At 45.4% G+C, this 22,199-nt stretch overlaps 1 protein-coding gene across 1 annotated transcript in view; it reads left to right on the top strand.

The window, feature by feature from the left end:
- The window catches only part of thsd7aa (thrombospondin, type I, domain containing 7Aa), a 180,126-nt gene that overhangs the window by 87,786 nt on the left and 70,141 nt on the right, over nucleotides 1-22,199 (top strand). The window contains exon 7 of the mRNA XM_085445625.1: nucleotides 3,233-3,427. Within this exon, the coding sequence (XP_085301751.1) occupies nucleotides 3,233-3,427 (195 nt within the window). The remainder of the gene's footprint in view (nucleotides 1-3,232; nucleotides 3,428-22,199) is intronic.

The raw sequence follows: 22,199 nt of genomic DNA, 5'->3' as shown, positions 1-22,199 counted from the left end.
TTTCCATAGACAGTAGAAGTTATGGTTCCATTACCACAGAAAGTGTACCAGGCAGTGAAACAGCCTCAGACTATCACATTATCACCACCATATTTTACTGTTGGTATGATGCTCCGTTTCTGAAATGCTGTGTTGCTTTTACACCAGATGTAACGGGACACGAACCTTTCAAAAAGTTTGACTTTTGTCTCATCAGTCCAAAGAGTATTTTCCCAAAAGACTTAGGGATTGTCAAGATCTTTTCTAGCAAAACTGAGACGAGCCTTTTTGTTCTTTTTACTCAGCAGTGTTTTTCGTCTTGGAACTCGCCATGCAGGCTGTTGATGCCCAGTCTCTTTCTTATGGTGGAGTTATGAACACTGACCTTAACTGAGGCAAGTGAGGCTTGCAGTCCTTTGGATGTTGTTCTGTGGTCTTTTGTGACCTCTTGAATGAGTCATCGCTACTCTCTTGGGCTAAATTTGATCGGCCGGCAATTCCAGGGAAAGTTCGCCACTTTTGCCATGACTCTCCTCTGTGGTTCTCTGGAGTCTTACAGCTTTAGAACATAGCATTACAATCTTTTAAACACACACATAGAGAAAGAGATAGTATAAACAGAGCAAGTTGCTGTAGAACAAAACACATTTAAAAGTCAAAACTGTAGAATTAAAGGGTGGATGGACAAGCAGAAGAAGAAGGCCTTCGTGTCCTGCACAGCCAATACTGGCTAACTCTGGAGGCTGAGGCTGGGGCCTGACCGCCCTCAGCCTTGAAACTGGAATGGATGTAGTGTGCTTAGTCTCTGCTCATGTTCAATCTCTAGTGGATAGGGAATCACTCTCTGGCTTGGGCCCAGTGTTGGCTTATCCAGGCAGCCCTTGTCCTAGCCATAGGAATTGGGTGCGGTCCCGATGTTGACTGATCCAGGTGGAAAGACTGATGATGTGCTGGGTGGTGACTGCTGCTGTTGCAGTGTCAAGGCATTTGTGCCGAGCTGCTGCAGCGACAAGGCTTGGGTGTAGGACTGCCAGTGCTGCAACAATGACGATGGGCATCAACAAGGCCCACACTTCCACTTTAAGGACAGCACAGTCTCAGGCAGGTAGCTAGCAATCGCTGTGACAAGTGGGTGGCTTGCTGCCTGTGTGCTAAACCCACCAACTCTAATTATAGGTGAGGAGTGGTGATGTGCACCAGGCAGTTGGGAGACATGGCGTACCCCACCACCACACTTTCCATTGGGGGACTTATGGTCAGGCGAGTCCCTCCGCAGAAACACTCATGCTATGAGATGAACTATTTGCCGCTCGTAAAATTCCTTGTCTGCTCGGTCCTTTATCTGGTTGTGTTATTCTGTTATGGCAGGGGTCCCCAATCCCAGTCCACGAGGGCCGGTGTCCCTGCAGGTCTTATGTGCACCCCTGATTATACACAGGCTGGAGATGAACCAGGGGAGGGAGAGGTGATGAGCTGTATGCCTCCTTGGTGTTGGCATACAATAAGTCCAATGTTTTATTGTCTCTGGTGTGGCAGGTGACGTACTGGGTGAAGGTGGGGAGAGTGGACGACAGGGAGATGTGATTTAAGCCTCCAGAGAGCAGGAAAAGGGCCTAAGGGTGCTGTGTTTGGAGTCTGCTGGTTACAGTGTGCAGGACCTCACAGGCTGCTGCAGCGTTAGCAGAGGGCGGGGCATGCACAGCTATCATAATGACGTGTGGAAACTCTCGCGGTAGATAGTACGATCTCATGCTAACCGCTAGCAGCTTAATAATAATAAATCATAATAATACATTTTATTTGGTCACCTTACAAAGAACAAAATTAATAAAAGGAGCAATAGTCATAAAATATATAAAATAAGTTAAAATGGCAAAACAGAGCTTGACAACAGATAAAATCAGCATTAAAGCGAATAAGCCAGTTTAAACAGATGTGTTTTGAGCTGTGTCTTAAATATGGAAAGGGAGTCAATATTTCTTATGGCTGGAGGAAGAGAGTTCCAGAGCCGAGGAGCAGAGCGACTGAAAGCTCTGTTCCCCATAGCAACAAGGCGTGAGGATGGAACAGTAAGATGAATAGCAGATGATGATCTGAGAGGGCGGGAAACAGTGAGCAGGTCACACAAATATGAAGGAGCAGATTTATGGATACACAAGTAAGATTTTAAAATTTATCCTGGCTTCTACGGGCAACCAGTGAAGCTGCTGAAGAACTGGGGTAATATGAGCTCTTAACGGAGTGCAAGTTATGACTTGAGCTGCAGAATTTTGAAGAAGTTGGAGTTTATGAAGGGACCTTTTAGGGAGACCAAATAGGAGGTCAGCTTAGCATCTCTTTGATAGATAAATGCCCAGCGTTACACCATCTATCGTTCACAAACACAGCCAGGCCCCCTCCTCTCTTCATACCACTCTCCGTTGTTCTGTTGGCCCGGATCAGATGGAATGTTTACGTGTGAGTCCGGAGTTAGCGCGGTTAGTCACGACTCTGTGAAGCACATCACGCTGCACTCCCTGTAGCTCCTCTGATGTCGGGTTAGAGCCGGCAGTTCATCCACTTTATTGGGGAGAGATCTCACTTTCCCCATAATACCCGATGGAATCACTGGCCGGTACCTCCTAACCTTACTGCGATGCTTGATCCCCGCCCGAGTGCCGCGTCTCTTCCTCCTCACCTCGCGGGGGATGTTGGCTCGCTCGGCGGTAGGCAGAACAGTGGAGACCCCGAGGGCTAACACCTCCACGCACTCTCCGGACACAGATGCCGTAAAAAATATGATAAAAAACACAATTGTCCATAAAATTCGGAGGTCGAATGTGGAGTAGTACAGTCCACAATATAAAAACAAGAACACGAAACAACAAATAGAAAAAAGGACTCGGTCAGGCCGGAGCTACTAATACTGGCTGCCAGCTCGGAGTGGCACCAGAAATTATCTATTGTTGCTGTTTATTTCAGTTTTTTAATTTAAGGCAATAAAACTGTGATGCAAAAGAATTTACAATGTTGGTCATTAGTTACATTAGTTACCACATTAGAAAGTGCAATTTTCCCTTTAGTCATTTTGGCAGTCCCACCAAGAAAAGCAACATTTCACACTCACAGCCTTTATTTTAAAGTGACTTTTTGAAGGAAATTTGATGTTGCTTTCTTAGCCCTGTTTAATTTAATGAATGTTATTATTATCTTTTAACTTTATAACACATTTTAAATTTGGCACAGTACCTTAATTCTCTTTGTATTCACCCAGGTGAACATGTGGATCGACAACTCTGCCAGGATGCCATCCTTCCTATGCCATTTATCTGCGAGGTGCCTTGCCCTAAGGACTGTGCCTTGAGCCCCTGGAGCTCCTGGTCTCTCTGCTCCCACACCTGCTCTGGAAAGAACACAGAGGGCAAACAGACCAGAACTCGTTCCATCCTCGCCTATAATGCAGGAGAAGGTAGGAACTGTATAAGGAGAGCAAAGCAGCATTGCAGCACTCATGAAGTTACAGTATAGGTAAAGGTAATTCTATTAAAAATGAATATGTGCCTCTCACCTGAGCTCCTCTGTGTACGCTGGGTCTTTCAGCAATGACATCAGCATATTTAATCAATGCAAATGTTTAACTTAATAGTACAGAAGTCCAATTTACACCTTTAAGAATACAGGGGTAGGTTGAAATTGGATGCTTAATAATAAGTCTTATTTTTACAGCATGTTTTTCATTTTCCATTAAGGACAAGAGAAAGCAATGTGAAATTTAACATTTGAACATAATTGAACGACATTTGAAAACGTTTAACCAAATCAACTTTAAACATAATCTAAATGTCAATCTAAATATCGCATCAAGTGAAAATCTTGATGGAGGCTTTTATTTTCAACATCAAGGATTATTGATGTAAAGTTGTAAAGGGTTATTCAGCAAATTTATTCACATATGCTTTTACCATTGTTTCTACAATAAGTTGTCTTATGGCACATATGCTTTGTGATCATAAATTTCTCAAGTATTCAGATCCATCATGTTTTGGGTTTATCAAGACTACGTATTCTGCCCACAACATCAGCAACAAGTCCAAGTTAAACTTGCAAACCACGTCTTTGTACAGACTGTATACACATAAAGTGCTCACTTACCTAGCATTATCATTATCATTAGCACATACACACTATGTGTATATACACATACAGTGATGAAATATTGCGCAAATGTCATAGACGTACACATCTTTTGAAAACTATAAACCAGATTATGGTGCAGTTTGTTTCGTTAAAGTGACTGTATTTTAAATTTGTGTCTTTGCACGTACTTCCGTTTGGATAACAATTTTTCATTGACCATTAATCATCCCAAATCTCAGCTGCATGTCACTGGATATGGATGACATATGCATGGGCCAGATGCTGACTGGTTGACAAGTGGGTCAGAATAGGGAACGAAGCAACTGTGGAGTTTACCAGGAACAGAAGAAGAGAGAAAAAATACAGCATGAAAACCACGGATCACTTTTCATTGTTTTAAACACTCAGTTTTGTTGGTTAGCCCACTACCTTCCATCATATTCTGGGCACCTTCTGCTGGCTTTGTCTTGGCCGGTGATTGTTTTCAGACCCCTCCAGAATGTCCTTGCATTATTCCCTTAAGCCACTCCTCCAATTTTCTCTTGTAGGTGTCACTTCCTTTCTCTTTGTCTAGCACATTCACTGTTTTTGGCAGCTTGGGGATGGCCTGCCTGCCTCCATAGAGCCGTATTGCCACAGTGAGGCAGTGTTCAAAATATTTGGTACAGCGAGTCTGTGGGCCACTCTTTCGTGTGCTGCTGTTGGCCCATCGCCAGCTGCAGATAAGAGCGTTATAACTTACAAAGACCTGAAGTGAAAAAGAGTGTTAAAAACAATGAAAGTATCAACTGTCACTTCCTTCACTTTCCTTATTGCTGCCCACCTGTCAACCAGTCAGCATCTTCCAAGATGAAAATCTGACCCGAGGTGGCATTCCAGTAGAAATTCCTTCCTTTTGCCAGTCTCCTTTGCTTTTTGAGTCCAGAACGAATTAATTCACCCACTTCTCTGAGAAGCACAACACAGCAAAATCTCCAGTGTTAAATTAACACTAGAGAGTGTCTATATTGGTCCACACCTCTGAGTGTTAAATACAACACTGTTGAGTGTTAAAAATGGCTAACACTGAGCAGTGCTGATTTTCTAACACTGGAAAATAACTCAAAATGTTAGAAATATTCCAGTGTTAGAAAATCAGCACTGCTCAGTGTTAGCCATTGTTAATCTTCAAAACTGACTAGGTTACTTTTAAACATCTAACACTGTCAAAAGTGTTAATTTAACACTCAACAGTGTTGTATTTAACACTCAGAGGTGTGGACCCATATAGACACTCTCCAGTGTTAATTTAACACTGGAGATTTTGCTGTGACGATGCGAAATACGTCTTGTGCGGACTGGTTAATGTTGTTAGCTCTTCCATCTTATCGGACAGAGATCTTAGATTTCTCGTAATGACATATGATATGGAAGGTTTTCCCAAGACTTCACTCTAGCTCTGCAGCCTGTCTTTCTTCTCCTTACTTTCATGTGGCGCTCCAGAATATAAAACAGTAGTTACTGTGTCAATGGAGCCATTGCTGAATGGCTCCTTCCATAATCAGATTTGGGTAAGTGGAAATATAGCAAGTAAGCTACTGAAGCTTAAATGTTTTAATACATCAACTGCTGGAGATAAAAGGTTTTTAAGAATTCTCCTCAACCTCTGATGCTTGATATGGAAGGACCACATCAGTGCTGATCAGTTCAGCACTGGAGCACCAGATGTTAAAGTATGGTTCAGGATTCAGTTTAGGGATTTTGCAGCCTGCAGATGCAGCCTCTGCGAAGATTGAATCTGCAGTGTACCGTATTTCCTTTTTACAATGTGTTCCTCCACTACATGCTTCACTCTGATGGACTGAGATCACGTGTATTGCTGGAGCGATCTGAACTTCACCAAGTGATTTAAGTGGTACTTTCTGGGAGTCAACTCTAACACGGGATTTAGTGGGGTGGGTCTCAGTTAAATCAGGTAGTAACTTGGCTGTGGAAGGCAAAAGATTTGTGGATGACTCACTGATTTGGGCCATAATGTCCTTGAGAACATAATCCCTGCCAATTACCTTAGCTAGGTTTTTAAGTTTAGGGAGGATGGAATGGGTACTACTATATCAACTGCCTGTCTATGCAGTTTAGAGGTTTGCTCATCTACTAATATGATCCTATTAGTGGAGCGAAACCTTTTAAGAAAATCTGTAATTTCTCCCACTTTCTTATCATCTATAGCAATACCATTGATCATCACAGCATTAGAGATTTTAAATGGAGAGTTGTTGTTTTTTTTTCAACAATATCCAACTTTTCTTGAGACTAATCTTCATCAGAGGGTGCAGTTTAGAACTGTAACAAATGTAACTCCCCCAGACCCTTTATTTGGACCTGTGTTTAGCTTTGTTTAGGTGATAAAGCGTGTGAGATTGCAGGGAAATAGCTTGAGGCTATGTGTTTTAAACACTCACTTTGTCTGACAATACAGGAGTACAATGAACAAAAGGTTGCAGTTACTATGTTAGCAGAAAATGAAATCCACAGAGAAGTCTGACATGAATAATAGACTGCACCAACGATAAGTAGGGACGAATAAACAGACATCAGCCTTTGGCCATTTTGGATGATGAACCAAGAGAGAGCAACTTAAGTGTGTTTTAATCTCATGATTCATATAATACTGATTTTTAGGCTAATAGTTGGGCTAACACACTAGTGATGTGTCGGTCGCGAACGAAACGGCTCTTAGAGCCGGGTCTTTGACGTGAACGACGCGAAACAGCTCCTTATCGCTAGCTGTGTTTTTTTCCCCCCTTCTCTCACCCTCTCCCTCACACTTTTTTTCTGCATGCCAGCCTTGTGCTTTGCGCTGGGAAGAAGGGGGAGGGGCGGTAGTTAGATTTGCACAGGAACAGAGCGGGGAGGGAGTATGGGCAGAAATATGTGCCATCAGAAACTGAATTTGAATAAGTTAAATTTGAATTTGAATTGCTCAGATTGAATCTGAATTGTAACTTGAATAAATGCTTTTGAAAACTGAATTTGAATTAGTCTAATTTGAAATTGAATTTATGGTTTGAAAATGATCATCACTAAATTGAAATTGAATTTTATATTTTGAAAATGAATTGATTTGCTTTGAAACTGCATTTTATCCTTTAAAAATTCAGCTCTCGAATAATTTCAGTTTCACTTCTCACCATTCAGTTTCAGTTCTAACATAGTAATGGAGCAGTATGTTTTTTTAAAAAAAAAAAAAATCTAATTAAGCATGCACTCAGTACCCTAAGAATTATTATGGTAGTTAAACACAGTGGTAGTTGTATATCATATTATATCATATATATATCATATTATATCACTTCAAACAGAGATGATCCAGTAATGCTGCACTAATGAATTAGACTAACTATTCACTTTAGCTAAAGTTATTAAGTTAGCTAAAGAGTTGGGATGCTGTGTAAGACATAAATAAAGCTAAAATACAAAGGTTTGGGCACCGTTTTGCATGTTTCCCTACTGTAGGGGTCTCTGCAAGCATACAGAGGGGCACTCTGAGAGGGTACACGATGACAACTTTGGAATTCTACTAGAAACAGTCGATCATATTTGTTTGTCAAAGCTGAATTCAGGGCAAACTACGCTAAATTAGCGTTTTTAGCTAGCAGCTACAATAAGCATAAAAGTTACCGTACGGCTATCATTAGTTAACATGACGCTTGTTCTTATACATGTAATACATTTATTACCAACCTGAGAGTTTATCCGCTGGTCATTCGACATGACGAATGACTTCTGAAGTCTTAATTCAGCTCAAGACGCTGTAGATTCCCGTCAGTAACACTTTCGGTCCGCTAGTAAAACGTAGTTCTATTAATCTGCGCTTGAACCGGAACCGGATGTAAGTTCCAAAAAACTGGATTTTGGAACTGAAACTGAATGGTGAGAAGTGAAACTGAAATTATTCGAGAGCTGAATTTTTAAAGGATAAAATGCAGTTTCAAAGCAAATCAATTCATTTTCAAAATATAAAATTCAATTTCAATTTAGTGATGATCATTTTCAAACCATAAATTCAATTTCAAATTAGACTAATTCAAATTCAGTTTTCAAAATCATTTATTCAAGTTACAATTCAGATTCAACCTGAGCGATTCAAATTCAAATTTAACTTATTCAAATTCAGTTTCTGATGGCACAGATTTCTGCCCATAAGGGAGAGACAGAGAAAGAGAGCCAGGGACAACAACGTCACATTAGAAAGGTATAGTAATCATGCACAACTATTTTCAGTTGCAGATGATAAAGGATTCAGAAAGTTTATTCATGCAGGCCCATATGACAGAGAATATGCATGTTCTTTTTGTTTTCATATTTTAATTTATATTTAATTGTGTTGTGATTTGCAGTGTTTTGTGTTGTTTCACTTTAAATGTGTTTCAAAGGAAAAAGCTGAAAATTTAAATAGTTAAAAGTTGAACCGTGAATAGTTGGTTTTTGTATTATATGATTTATTTATTACATTTTATGTGGAGTGAATAAATAAAAGTATATTTACGGTGGCCCCTAGAGACAAAGCATGTACAAACTCCAAAGCACGTAAAAACTGCAAAACACGTAAAAACTCCAAAACACGTAAAAACTCAGAAGCACATAAAAACTCAAAACACGTACAAAATACAACAGAAGTGCTCCAGGATGCTGGGCGCAGTGTTGAGCTTTGTTACCTAGTGGCTACACAAGCCAGGAAGTACCAACGACCGGATTTGGTGTGTGGTAATAACAGGTAAATGAACATTTTTTTAAATTATTTGAATATAACAATCAGAATACTTTATTCATCCCGAGGGAAATTAGGGTTACAGCAGGCAGCACGCTAATGGCGCATGCGCACTTACAAAGGAACCTTCTGACCAACTTTACACAAACATCACATTGGGCAGACATGTCAGAAAGGTAGGCTGATAGGAAAAAACAACGAAAATACACTACATGAGGTAAGAGGAGGAGAAAAAAAACTCCACTCAGACTGAGCTCCTAGTGGGAGAACAGTTTGATAACAGAAAAAACACCTCAGCACAAAAGCACATGACTATCAATACACCATAGAAACACAAGACAAGCAACAGGGGCGGGTAAAGGGTAAGAGAGAGCCGGCGTAGACAGCGCATCCAGTCCTGCAGCATCTGTGCTGGTCCAGTTGACTGCTATCTTCCCCGGTAGGGCACAAGCATCGAAGGCGTTGGAAAGGGAGGGGGGATGAGTGAGTGCTTATCAGTGTAAGTGTGTGTGTCCATAGTTTAGCTGAGACAGTGTCCTTCGGCCTATCAGGCTAAGTAAACAGTCCTCCAGCCAATCCAGGTGTCCTTGCATGGGATGGGAAGAATAGCCGTAACACAGTCATTATCAGGGAGTGATTGTTCGGCTCCAGCCTTGGGCCTGCAGCTGGCGCCGTGATGGGGATCCGCAATGTTTATGTTGGTTTTGTTCATTTCCATGCGAGCAGCCCAGGAGAATTTTTCAGGCTGCTCTTTAACACTCGATCTCCCGTTGGAGAGTCTCGAGCCTCTCCATGATGGTATCAAACTTCTGTTCCATGGTGTTATTGTTCTTTTGATTCTGAGACCTCACAACTGCAGTGATCCGTTCCACGATGTTTTCCAACTGTCGCTCAAAGGTCTCATTTTGAGCAGGCCTCTCTCTGATGTTTCCCCTCATACGCTCAATGGTGTTGTTTTGAGCCTTCACAGCAGCTGCAAGCGTCTCCAAGGTGTTGACCATATTACGTTCGTTGTGAGAGGTCGCGCCTCGTTCCATTTCGATTCCAGCGGGCAGCCTTGGGGGGGTTTGAACAGCCGGTTCCGCTCTCTTATTTCTCCGATAAACCAGGGCTAAGCCAACTCCGATCAGCATGAACCCTGTTATCATGGTTCCGAATAGATAGATATCTTCAGCGTCCTCGATCGACAGTCCCGCCAGGCACATGATCCTCCAGTTCTGCCACCCGTCCATCGTGTATCCGGCAGGGAAAGTCCCTCCAGGGCACTCAAACTCTCCCGAGCCCAGATTTCTCGTTGAGAAAAGGGTGTCAATAGCATTCAGAGACCAGTTGATCAAATCCATAATTCTCTTTTAGGTTTTAGAGAACGACAGTGGGAGGCTATTCCAGGGAAAGTAATGCACACAAGACAAGACAAGGACATAGAGGCTAAGCAGGGAAGATAAGGGTGAGGAGGAGAGGAGAAAAGTGCGACCGCCTTCGCTGAGAGCTAAAGAAGAAGAATATATATGAGTGCTTGTGTATAAATACACAAACAATACACATATGCTTTCAATTGTGTCATTTAAGTGATCTAGGTAGCTCTGTTTTGGAAGTTCAGTACATGCTAGAAATGTGTTTTGGAGTTTGTACATGCTTTGTCTCTAGGGGCCACCGCATATATTTATATTAGAGATGGCACGATACCACTTTTTTATGTCCGATACCGATATCATAAATTTGGATATCTGCCGATACCGATATGAATCCGATATAGTGTTTTTTAATCAACAAAACTGTTTTTTAAATATCTTGCTGCATTTTGTATAAGTTCATACTCAAGTTTAAAACAACAACGACACTAAAGCTATTCTGTTATACCTGTATGCAAAAAAAAATATTTCATAGTTCAGCAATACTGATCAATCTAATAAACTTAAACCTACACCATCCTCCCTATTCTGGTATTTTAAAGAGTACTTAGCATAAATATTAAGCAACCTAACTAATAGGGTTCCAACTCCCAGCAACAACAAAAATAAATGAATAAAAAATAGGGAACCACCCCTCACGCTCCACCTCATGATGCTTAATCAACGTAATCAACCTTAATTTGATGCAGTGTGAAAAAAAATGCACAGAAATCAATTATTTTTCAAGAAATATTAAATAGATTCAACATCTTTCTTCAACAAAATTGCAGACTGCACAGATGGTACCTTCCCAAAGGAAAAAGTACTATAGCTTACTAGGGTATATTAGACTTAATAGTCACTATATACAGTAATGGACTTCTATACATTTTACATCAAATTAAAACTTTGGGTGTCAGATAATTATTTATTAAAAGCTCGACATTTGAAATGAGAATAAGAAAGAAAAGTATGTCTTTGTGCCCCCTTTTCCCTGTTAATGCCCTATCGGCCCCCCTGGCTAAACTTTGCTACATCCGCCCCTGCACAGTTACCAGCGTCAGCTGTAGAAAAAGATCCACGAGTAGAAAGTAATATTAAATAAATTCTAACAACAGCTGATCAAGCTTAAACGTGCTGCTGTTGTTCAGCCGCTGGTTTCCTCTGTCTGGTGCAAAGTGGGCCAAAAGCAAACAAGAGAGACGGACTCGCAACAGAAAAGCCGATCAGCTGATCGTTAAGCAGTTTCATGATTGAAGTAGCAGCAGGAGAGGCAGTCGCTTGTTAAGCTTAACGCAGGAATGCTTTACAAACATTCAGAGATGGACTTACACACTTGCTTTACTTCTCTCGGGATAACTTTGTCGGAGATGAAATGCCGGGTTGCTAGCGAAGCTCCACATGCTATCCAGACCACCGACAGGTCCCGCATGCCACAGCCGCTCTATCACGTGATGCATACTGCTCCGACGTGCTAACGTTCTGAGGTGAGTTACGGCGTGTTGCAAGTTTTGTGAGGTGCTTTCGTGATATTTAATGGATCGGATTACATTTTTTATTTTTCTCCGATATCCGATCCAGTAATTTAGGTCAGTATCGGACCGATACGTAATATCGGATCGGTCCATCTCTAATTTATATATAAACATATATAAATAAAACAACTTCTTTTTTTTACATTAGTAACTCCTTTATATTATTGTTAATAATAAATTAATTAAAGCAACAAAACAACCTGAAGAGCTGGTTCGGAGCCGAAAGAGCCGGTTCTCTAAAAAGAGCCGGAAATCCCATCACTACTGTGGGCCACATGTTTAGGAAGGCTTCTGATTTAATTAATGATTTAATTAATCTACGTAGTTTCTTCCAACTGAAGAAATGGCTTACGAAAGCAAAAGATGTTGGACAATTCTAGTAGAAACAAGAATTTTCCACTACTAGGGAGGGCCCCTATAGGCACGACACAGCCTGCCCTTCTCCCACCAACAGGGAATGCAAAGGATGGCAAATCCCAGCCTTCTCTTTGGAAGTCTATGGTACACGGGTGAAAAAATAACTGTCCACATGTAAACGCCAAAAATGAAGTCAAACGCTGTCAAGAACATGCCAAAGCAACAGGTGGCGATATAATCCACAATCTTTTTTTTAGAGCAGAAATGTCACAAGAATTTCCTCATTGCAAGGAGGACATAACCAAAGGCCATCATCACCACCAAGCTGAAGGCAAAAAGGGGGGAAATATAGGGCAAGCGGTGGACTGTCGTCGGAAAAGCGGTCATGGCAGATTGGTCCTACTGTACTGACCTGCCACCATACCATGGTGGGCACATCTCCACCCAACAGCATCATAACTGAGCCGCCAAGCAGCACACCTAACCCAGTCTCACCTTTGCAGGGAACAGGGCAGTTTTCCTTCACACGAGGACTTTTGGAGGATGATATTTGAAATAATCTGCATTATGCTGGGCAATAAATAAGTTATGTTGGAGGCTGTTTTGGCTGCATCTGTACGTTTTATTTATCATTTGAATTTATTTTCATTATGCTTTATGTTAAAACGTTGAAAATATGTTTTGGTTTTTTGCTGAACTGTTGACGTGTTAAATGTTTTCCATTAGCTGTTACGCAGCTCCAATGTTTTATGTTTAAAACGGCAGTTAAGTGTAAGAGATCTTCCTTGTGACCTCACAAAACCTTCTTTTACCTACTTCTGAGAAGTTTTTGTGTTTTTTTAGAAAGGCAGTGTCAGGGGCTGGGTCTGTGACTCAGCATTTTGAGTTTATTTTGTATTTTGATTTCTTATTATGTTGGGAATATGTTAAGTTTTTGTGTTTATGTTATTGGTGAGTATTTAGTTGAGTTTCTTTCTAGGTTTTTGTTTCTTCTATAATTCCTGATTTATAAGTCTTTTCTTACCTTTTGTGTTAATATGTCATGTGTTTCTTGTCATGCTTGCGTGTCATGTCTACGGTTCTCAGTGTTTCCTATTTTATTTTGAAGAGCCGGATGTCTCCATGTTCAATGTGTTTTGTTTTACTTCCCCTGTGGCATCATTACCTTCATTTGTCTCAGCTGTGTCTCCCCAGGTGTTTCCACTTCCCTCATTACCCTTCTGTGTATTTAGTCTGTGTGGTTTCATTCAGTCTTGGTCAGGTTGTCTGTGTTACCTCCCACTATGTTACGTGAAGTCCCATGTAGTTCATAATTCCACTCAGGTTGTGTTCATGTTTCTTGTTCTCATTTTTCTTCATCACAGTTTCTCACACGTTCCTGGGCAGAATCATGTTCATGTCTGTTTTCATAGTTACCAAAGTTTTGTCTCAGTTATCATAGTTTAGTTTTCCCAGTTTAGGTTTTCTGCTAGTTTTCGCTCCTGTTTGCTTTGCCTTGTTTTTGTACTCTTGTGAAGGACTATCTTTTTTTTTAACCCAAGTTACATCTCCTTCAGTGTCTGCAATTGGGTCCTCCTTCTCACTCCCACACGGACAGGAAGCTAATTTTGTGTTACTTTTCAAGTGCCTTCATCATTGAAAATGCTAACAACTAAAAACAGCATTTTGGATTGTGTCTCACTTGCCTCTCTTGGAGTTTATTCAGTAAAGAAAGAAACAGAAAATTTTACATTAGTCTGAGTGACATGTTCAGGATCACGGTGCACAGATCGTGAAGTGTGTGTTACACAACTAACATGTAACATACATGCCCTGACACACAATTTCTGTAGTTAAGACAGTGTCCTACAATAGAACAGAAATCCTTTTTTATGGATCAAGGAATTTAGTAAGGAATCTCCTGGCCCTCCTACATACACCTTTTTTCAGGGTCAAATTCAAGCCCTTTTTAAGCATTTTCAAGGGCCATGTTCAAGCTTTTCCAGCACATTGCCACTGTCATAAATTACATATATATTAGGGGTGCAATGATACTTGTATCGGTATTGAACCGTTCGATACAGTGCTTTCGGTTCGGTACGCATATGTATCAAACAATACAAAATTTTTAATTTATTTTATCAACTTTTCTTCTGACGATGCTGTCTGTGTTGAGCGCTCAGTGGATCTGCGTTCGACTACTCCGCCTAGGCTGCACTGTCGAGCGCAGATCCACTGAGTGCCGCGCAAGCTAGCGAGACAGACGTTAAGCTCGTTGCAACATGGCAAATTGAACCTCCCCCACCCTCATTCAGATCTGGCCTTTGGAACTATTTTGGTTTTCATGTGACGTATGACCCTGAAGGTAAGCGCGTCATGGACAAAAGTAAAACAGTATGTCGGATGTGCCACGCAATGCTCAATAACATTGGTGGGAACTAGTGCGTTAGAGCAGTTAGCTCGTTAACATGTTGACGCCATCCAGCCCCACGCACGGGGCGATCCGCGGTAACTCATTAACGGAGATTTGCCGTGTTGTGGCGTTAACGTCATTTCAGATTAACGCTGACAGCACTAGTGGGAACACAACGAATATGACTGAACATTTACTCCGACATCATTCTAGTGCAAAGACAAGTGGAAGCAGACAAAAACAACAAGCAGGCATGCTACAAACTTTATCCGAGTCATTTAGACAGCCGTTAGCACAGGATTCTCCTTATGGGGACCTGATATGTGTCATGGATCGGCTGTGTGGCAGGCGGGAGGAGGACCCAATCGCAAGATTCACAAACACGGGGATGAACTCAAAAGCAGCTTTATTGCTGACAGGCAGAACATAGGAAATACAGAACTCAACTAAACTGGGAATCAATAAACTAACACTCGTAGGGAGACACAGGGAATCCACACAGCAATGAGGGAGAACGCGACGCCGAACAGAGGGAGACGCAGACAGAAATACACAGAGGGTTAACGAGGAAAGTGGGAACACACGGGGAACACAGCTGACACAGATAACCATAACGAGACAGGGTGGGGTGAACATAACACTGACGGGAGACGGGCAGAGTCAAACAGGAAGTACACAGAGGTTCAGACAGGAGGAGAGAGCACGGTGAGAACACAGACATAACAGGCTGGGGAAAACATGGAATAAAACACGAAAGGGGACAAGGGCTCATGAATACATAGAGGGGCACACAGGGGGTGAGAGTCACAAAGGGAAAGCACACAGGGAACAACATAACAGGGCAACTCAGGAAACAGAACCTAAACAGGGAACTGAATACAAAAATACGAGAACTAAGAATACTGGGCCAACACGGCCCAGGACCATGACAACATGTTTAATATGCTGCTGAGAATATAGCCCAGAAGAAGCGTATAGTATAGCTTTTATTTTGGAAAGAGCCATTTCTCTGTAATAAACTCTCTTTTCCAAAGATGAGTGATTCCTCAATCAGATATATTTCTTTCTTTTTTTATTACTTTGTTGTTTCAGCAACATTATTTTAAAAACTGTACTTTTGAGTTAAAATATATATTTATAATTTTAATAAATGACAAATTAAAAAGGCATGAACATTTTTTTTGTATCTAAAAAATATCAAACCAAAGTATCGAACTGAACTGAACCGTGAATTGTGTGTATCATTGCACCCCTAATATTTATACAAAAACATACATACGCAGAATGATTTCACTTTTTTTGTAATCGCACAAAAAGACGGTATTATGCTAAATGTCATTTGGCAAATAACTTAACAATAAAAATGAGAAATATAATAGAATTTGTCTTTCAGGTAGGCATTGAATTAAAGTATAAAAAAAATAAAAAAAAGTTAATACAAAACAACCCAGAACAGTGCAAAAACAGATGGGGGAACTCTGGTAGGGGTAAAACTGCATCATATATAAATGCATATTTGCTTCACATTACCTCAGTAAGACCATGTGCAAAATCATCTTAGACTGACTTAAATGTCCCCCCCCCTTTTTTTTTTGTTGCTAAAAACAGAAAAAAGTACCACACAAAATACTACAAAAGCAAAATGATGCATTATATGCATATAGTGTATAAACTGAGAAAAGGCATAGAAGCACATTTCACCAACAAATCTAAATGTGCAAATGAATGAATCAACCTGTCAGATCTGTTGAGAAAAATAACCCACAAAACAAGAAAACTGCACCAAATCCATCAAAATAATAAGGCCAAATAGGACAGGGCCTATGAAGGAGTGTCTTTCAGTTCCTTGAGTTTGTCAGTTGACTGTTTCTCCAGAACCTCCAGACTTTTTTCCTTTTCTTTTGCAGCTCTTTGAAGCCCATTGGACTTTCAGATAAAGCACAATTTTCCCTCTGACTCAGCTTTTTCTGCATTCTGATCAGCAGGCTTTAGGAGAACCCACACATCCTTCTCCATTCTCTTCTTTTTGGCTTTTATCTCTGTTATCTCCTCCGTTAGTCCTTTGGTCTGCTTTGCTTTCTGTTCATGTTACCTTAGAAATCGTTGGTCCTCAAGATACATGGGATACTTCTGCCTGGCTGCAGCTGCAGAGAGCAGTAGCTCTTTTGTGTAGACTACATTGCGCAAACCTCCAACATGGTCAATAACGATCTGCTGAGCAATCAGTGAATGCTCTTTAAGGTTCTTAACCATTCCCTCGTTAGTCAGTCAGTCAGGGTGCTTGCTAATCAGTGCTTTTGCAGTTTTAGAGATGCTAAAAGTCAAAGTCATTAAATCATTTTCACTAATGTGTTCCAGCTGTTTCTCAAAGTCTCAAATTCTGTTAATTGAAAGTCAGCGTCAGCAGCATCAGAATCACTGTCCTCAGGCGGAACAGCCACAATGTCCTCATGCTGAATAAACCGATTAGTCTGAAGTTCCTCAAATATATTGTAATGACCTGGCTGGGGTTGTTAGCCAGATGCATTCTGGGTATTGTGTTGTCTGTGTTTTCTATCGTTCTGCTAGTTCCTATGTGTTTGATTCGCATGTTGTGTTAGTGTTATGTTAATGTAAGCCATAGTGAAGTTGATGTGTGTTCTGTGGAGTGGGTTGAATTGGCATGGTTGGCTGACACCGCGACTCTATGTGGTGGGAGCGGGATAGGGGTTCGGTGTCAGCAGCGTTACGTTGTTGTAGAAAAAGATGGTAAATAAACGACTGGTGTGAACCACTACTGTCTCCTGCTGGATCATTTGGGGATTATCAGTCTGCTGCTGAGACGCTCGGGGTCGTGCGGTGTATGAGGCATGAGCGCTCTCCATCCGTTGCGAAGTTTAGCGATAGCCGCTAGCGCCCCGCTAGCCGTTTAGCTAATGAGCAGTTTAGCCAGTTTAGCTCCACTAACACACGATCGTTACAATTGGTGTCAGAAGTGGGATTCATGAGTGTCTAGCAGACACTATGGAGCCGACCATAGGCGAATTAGAGCGTATAATCCGAGACAACTGCTCGCTTCTGGAAAGCATGGCTGCCGAGACCCAGCGGAGAAGACCCAAGCTGGGGCGGCCAGAGGGCCACAGCGCGCCCCGGAACAGCCACCCCCTGCTCTCCCAGCGACGGGAGAGGATTCCTGGGGCCGCATCACAGCTTCCTGGCAGGACGGCTGCTAAGCTACAGCACTACACTGGGGCGACGCAGCTGGAGCCGTACCTGGCCCAAGTCACGCTGGCTGCCACTCACAACGGATGGGGTTCTGCTGGACCTGCCCCCAGAGGAGCAGCGCGACCTCCAGGCTTTGACCACGGCGCTCGGCAGACGGTTTGGACAGAGATCATCAGCCGAACAGAGCAGGGAGGAGCTGGCTTGCCGACGCGAGGGAGAGAGCCTGGGGTCCTTTGCTGCGGACGTCCGCCTCTATGCCCGACGGGGCTATCCGACATTCCCAGGAGCGGCACGGGAGGAGCTGGGTCTCCACGCCTTCCTGAGGGGCCTCACACCGGAGAGGCTGCGACAGCATGTCCGGCTGTCATCCCCCCGAGACCTGGAGGAGGCATTGAGGGAGGCTGAGCGGGCTGAGGAGGTGCTGCGGGGCGAGCCAGTGACCCGACGATCGGCCAGGATGGTCGAGCGAGAGATGAGCGTCCCAGTCGGATGAGGAGGAGGAGGCCAGACGAGCCCAATCAGAGGCAGTTCCCCGTCGGAGGCGCCAGACGGACTGCTGTTATCGGTGCAGGGAACCCGGTCACCTTGCCCGGAGCTGTCCCGCACCTAGTCCTCGGAACCAAGTGACATCACCAACGGGAAATGGCCACGGGGTGGGACAGTGAGGGAACCCTCACCCAAATCAGTAAACCCTCTCCGTGACACTCATCCCGTGGTGGGCCACTGTGGGTCCGCCCGTGGACTGTACCTGGACTGTATAATTGATGGACGGTCTTGCCGGGCCCTGGTGGACACGGGGTCCACCATCTGCTTGCTGCGGAGGGGGGTGCTTCCGGAGACGGGCGGCTCATTGCCAAAAGACTGGACCCCTACTCACACAGCGTTGCACACTGTCACAGGAGAAAAGACTGTGATGCCGGGGAAAAAGACTCTGCAGGTGGTGGTGGGAACGAACAGTGTGAACCACGAGTTCTGGCTTGCCGACATAACAGACGAGTGCATTGTTGGACTGGACTTGCTGGCCCACTGGGGGGCACGGGTCGATGTGCCGGGAGTTGCCATCCACCTTGGTTCTGAGACCGTGGAGCTCCAAGTGGGCCGCGGTAGCCAGGGACAGACCCCCACCCCACCAGCACCCCCAAAGCCCTCGCGCCCCATAGCCCCATGCCATAGCCAGGGGCCGAGGGCGGCCAGGGTGCGGAAGAGGACCCAGGGGGTGAACGTAAGCAGGGCCAACATCCCGCAGCCAGAGTCGCCGCCTAGCTCGGCAGTCTCCCCGTCACCTGAGACTGTCGCGGCAGTAGAGGAGCTTGGGCGGCGGAGTGGGGTGCACCTCAGTGCGACACAGCAGCGGCAGCTGCAGAGCCACTTGGCAGAGTTTATGGACACTTTTGCCGCCAGGGAAGAGGACTGCACAAGGACGGGCCTGGTGCAGCACACTATAGACACTGGAGCAGCTGTTCCAATCCGGCTGCGGCCCCACCACCTGCCCTTCGCCAAACGCCAAGCTGCCGAGGGACTGATAAAAGAGATGGCAGCTAATGGCGTCATTGAACCCTCGGATAGTCCATGGGCCGCACCTGTGGTTATGATGCGGAAGAAAACAGGGGGGTGGCGCCCTTGTGTGGACTACAGGCGTTTGAACGCGGTCACCCGCAAGGACTCTTACCCGTTACCTCGCATCGATGACGCACTGGATTACATCGCTGGGTCCAGTTGGTTCAGCTTGCTAGACCTCCGCAGTGGGTACTGGCAGGTGGAGCTCGCTGCCGAGGCACGGCCCAAGACTGCATTCACCATAGGGCAAGGACTGTGGCAGTCTAAGGTGATGCCTTTTGGACTATGCAATGAACCAGCCACGTTTGAAAGGTTAATGGAAAGGGTCCTCAAAGACATTCCCCGTGCCCGCTGCATGGTCTATTTGGATGACTTGCTGACTCATGCTAAGGACTTTGAACAGGCCGTGGCTAACCTACGAGAGGTTCTGACTGCCATCCGCGGGGCCGGACTAAAGCTGAAACCGGCCAAGTGCAACCTTCTTGCTCGCCAGGTGAAGTTCCTGGGACATGTGGTGAGCGAAAAGGGGGTGGCTACTGACCCCGAGAAGGTGGTTGCTGTGGGGGACTGGCCCCCCCATCGAACGTCGCTGAGCTACGAAGCTTCCTGGGGCTGGCCTCCTATTATAGGAGGTTTGTAAAAGACTTTGCCACCGTCGCCAGCCCCCTGCATCAGTTGACAAACAAGGGTCAGCGGTTTGCTTGGACGGAGGACTGTGCAACGGCTTTTGAGCAGCTGAAAACTGCCCTTGTGACTGCCCCGGTCTTGGCGTATCCTGACCCCAGCCAGCCTTTCCTTTTGGACACTGACGCCAGCAACGTGGGGGTTGGAGCGGTGCTCTCCCAGAGGGGAGAGGCTGAGGAGCGAGTGGTGGCATACTACAGCTGCAGCCTCAGCCGGGCCAAGAGGAATTACTGTGTTACCCGGCGTGAGCTGTTGGCTGTGGTCCTGGCGGTTCGTTATTTCCGACCTTACCTCCTGGGCACTAAGTTCCTGCTCAGGACGGACCACGCCAGCCTAACCTGGATGCTGAACTTTCGCCAGCCGGAGGGTCAGGTGGCCCGGTGGCTGGAAATACTACAAGAGTACGACTTTGAGGCCCAGCACCGACCAGGACGGCAGCACGCCAACGCTGACGCCCTGTCCAGGCGTCCCTGTTCTGCGGATGAGTGCCGGTACTGCAGGCGCCTGGAGGAGCTGGACCGGGGTCCGACATCGGCAGCAGCGGAACCTGAGGGTGTGGATGAGGGGCAGGAACCTTTCACCGCGGCGGAGCTACAGCAGCACCAGGTGAGCGATACAGCGCTGGGGATGGTGAAGGACTGGATGGAGGCAGGGACACGGCCAGACTGGTCCGCCGCGTCTTCGCAGGGGCCCGAGACCAAGTCGCTGTACTCCCAGTGGAACAGCCTGGAGCTCCATGGGGGTGTAATCTACCGGCGGTGGCGAGCGCCAGACGGGGGAGGCGACATACTCCAGCTCCTGGTTCCCCGGGCCTTGCGGCCTGAGGTCTTCCGCTGGGTTCATGGGGCTGCAGGTACCGGCCATTTTGGGAATGGCAAGACGGTGTGACGGCTGAGACCGAGGTTCTACTGGCCGGGTTGTCGTCAGGACGTGGAGATCCATGTCCACTGCTGTGACGACTGCACGGCGCAGAAAGGTCCCAGCCAGCGCTCCCATGCCCCATTGCAGCAATACCTAGTTGGGGCGCCAATGGAGCGGATCGGAGTGGACATCCTCGGTCCCTTCCCTGTTACTGATGCCGGCAACCGGTATGTCCTGGTCGCGATGGATTATTTCTCAAAGTGGCCAGAGGCGTATGCGGTGCCGGATCAGAGTGCGGTGACGACGGCGCGGACTCTGGTGGATGAGATGTTCACGCGGTTTGGTGTACCGGAGGAGCTCCATAGCGACCAAGGGAGGAATTTTGAGAGCCAGGTGCTGGGAGAAGTATGTCGGAGGCTGGGGGTGAGAAAAACGAGGACCACCCCCTCCATCCTCAGAGCGATGGTCTGGTTGAGCGGTTCAACCGCACGCTGGCCACCCAGCTGGCCATCCTGACCAGCCAACATCAGAGGGACTGGGACCAACACCTGCCCCTTGTTTTGTGGGCGTATCGAACAGCAGTGCAGGAGTCAAGTCAGTGTACTTCTTCAGCGTTGATGTTCGGAAGGGAGCTCCGAACCCCGGTGGACCCCTGGTGTTCGGGGCGCCCCCTGAGCCGGAGATTGCTGGTGGACCAGAGATGGACTACTTCCGGCGGCTCAGGGAGCGGTTGCACACGGTGCATCAACTGGCAAGACGGACGTTGGAGGGAGCCGGGGCCCGCCAGAAACGGGCGTATGATACCCGTGCGCACGGTCCTATGCTGGGGGCCGGAGATCGGGTCTGGGTGTTCTGCCCCCAGAGGAAGCGGGGGCTGACCCCCAAGCTCATGAGCCACTGGCAAGGCCCGGGCGAGATCCTGGAACAGCTATCGGAGGTGGTCTTCAGAGTCCGGATGCCGGGACGGGGAAGGCGGGTGGTGCTACACAAGGACCGGCTGGCGCCATACCATCCGCTTGCCCCCAACCCACAGGCTGGTGTGCAGCCTGGGGACTCCTTGCCCCCTACGCCCGGCCCGAATGGGGGCGCCATGGATTCCCAGTCAAGGCCGAAGCGTACTCGACGCCGGCCCGGACATTTGCAGGACTACAGAGTGGACAGTTAAGGTTGTGGGGACACTAAACCTTTTTGGGAGGGGGCTGTGTAATGACCTGGCTGGGGTTGTTAGCCAGATGCATTCTGGGTATTGTGTTGTCTGTGTTTTCTATCGTTCTGCTAGTTCCTATGTGTTTGATTCGCATGTTGTGTTAGTGTTATGTTAATGTAAGCCACAGTGAAGTTGGTGTGTTCTGTGGAGTGGGTTGAATTGGCAT

Source organism: Copadichromis virginalis, linkage group LG22 (genome assembly GCF_057382275.1).
Source record: "Copadichromis virginalis isolate Kocher_CV1m ecotype Utaka linkage group LG22, C_Virginalis_male_GT1.1, whole genome shotgun sequence".
In the NCBI taxonomy this organism is placed as follows: domain Eukaryota; kingdom Metazoa; phylum Chordata; class Actinopteri; order Cichliformes; family Cichlidae; genus Copadichromis; species Copadichromis virginalis.
Note: the sequence above shows the minus strand (reverse complement) of the source record. Positions and strands in the feature narration are given on the sequence as shown.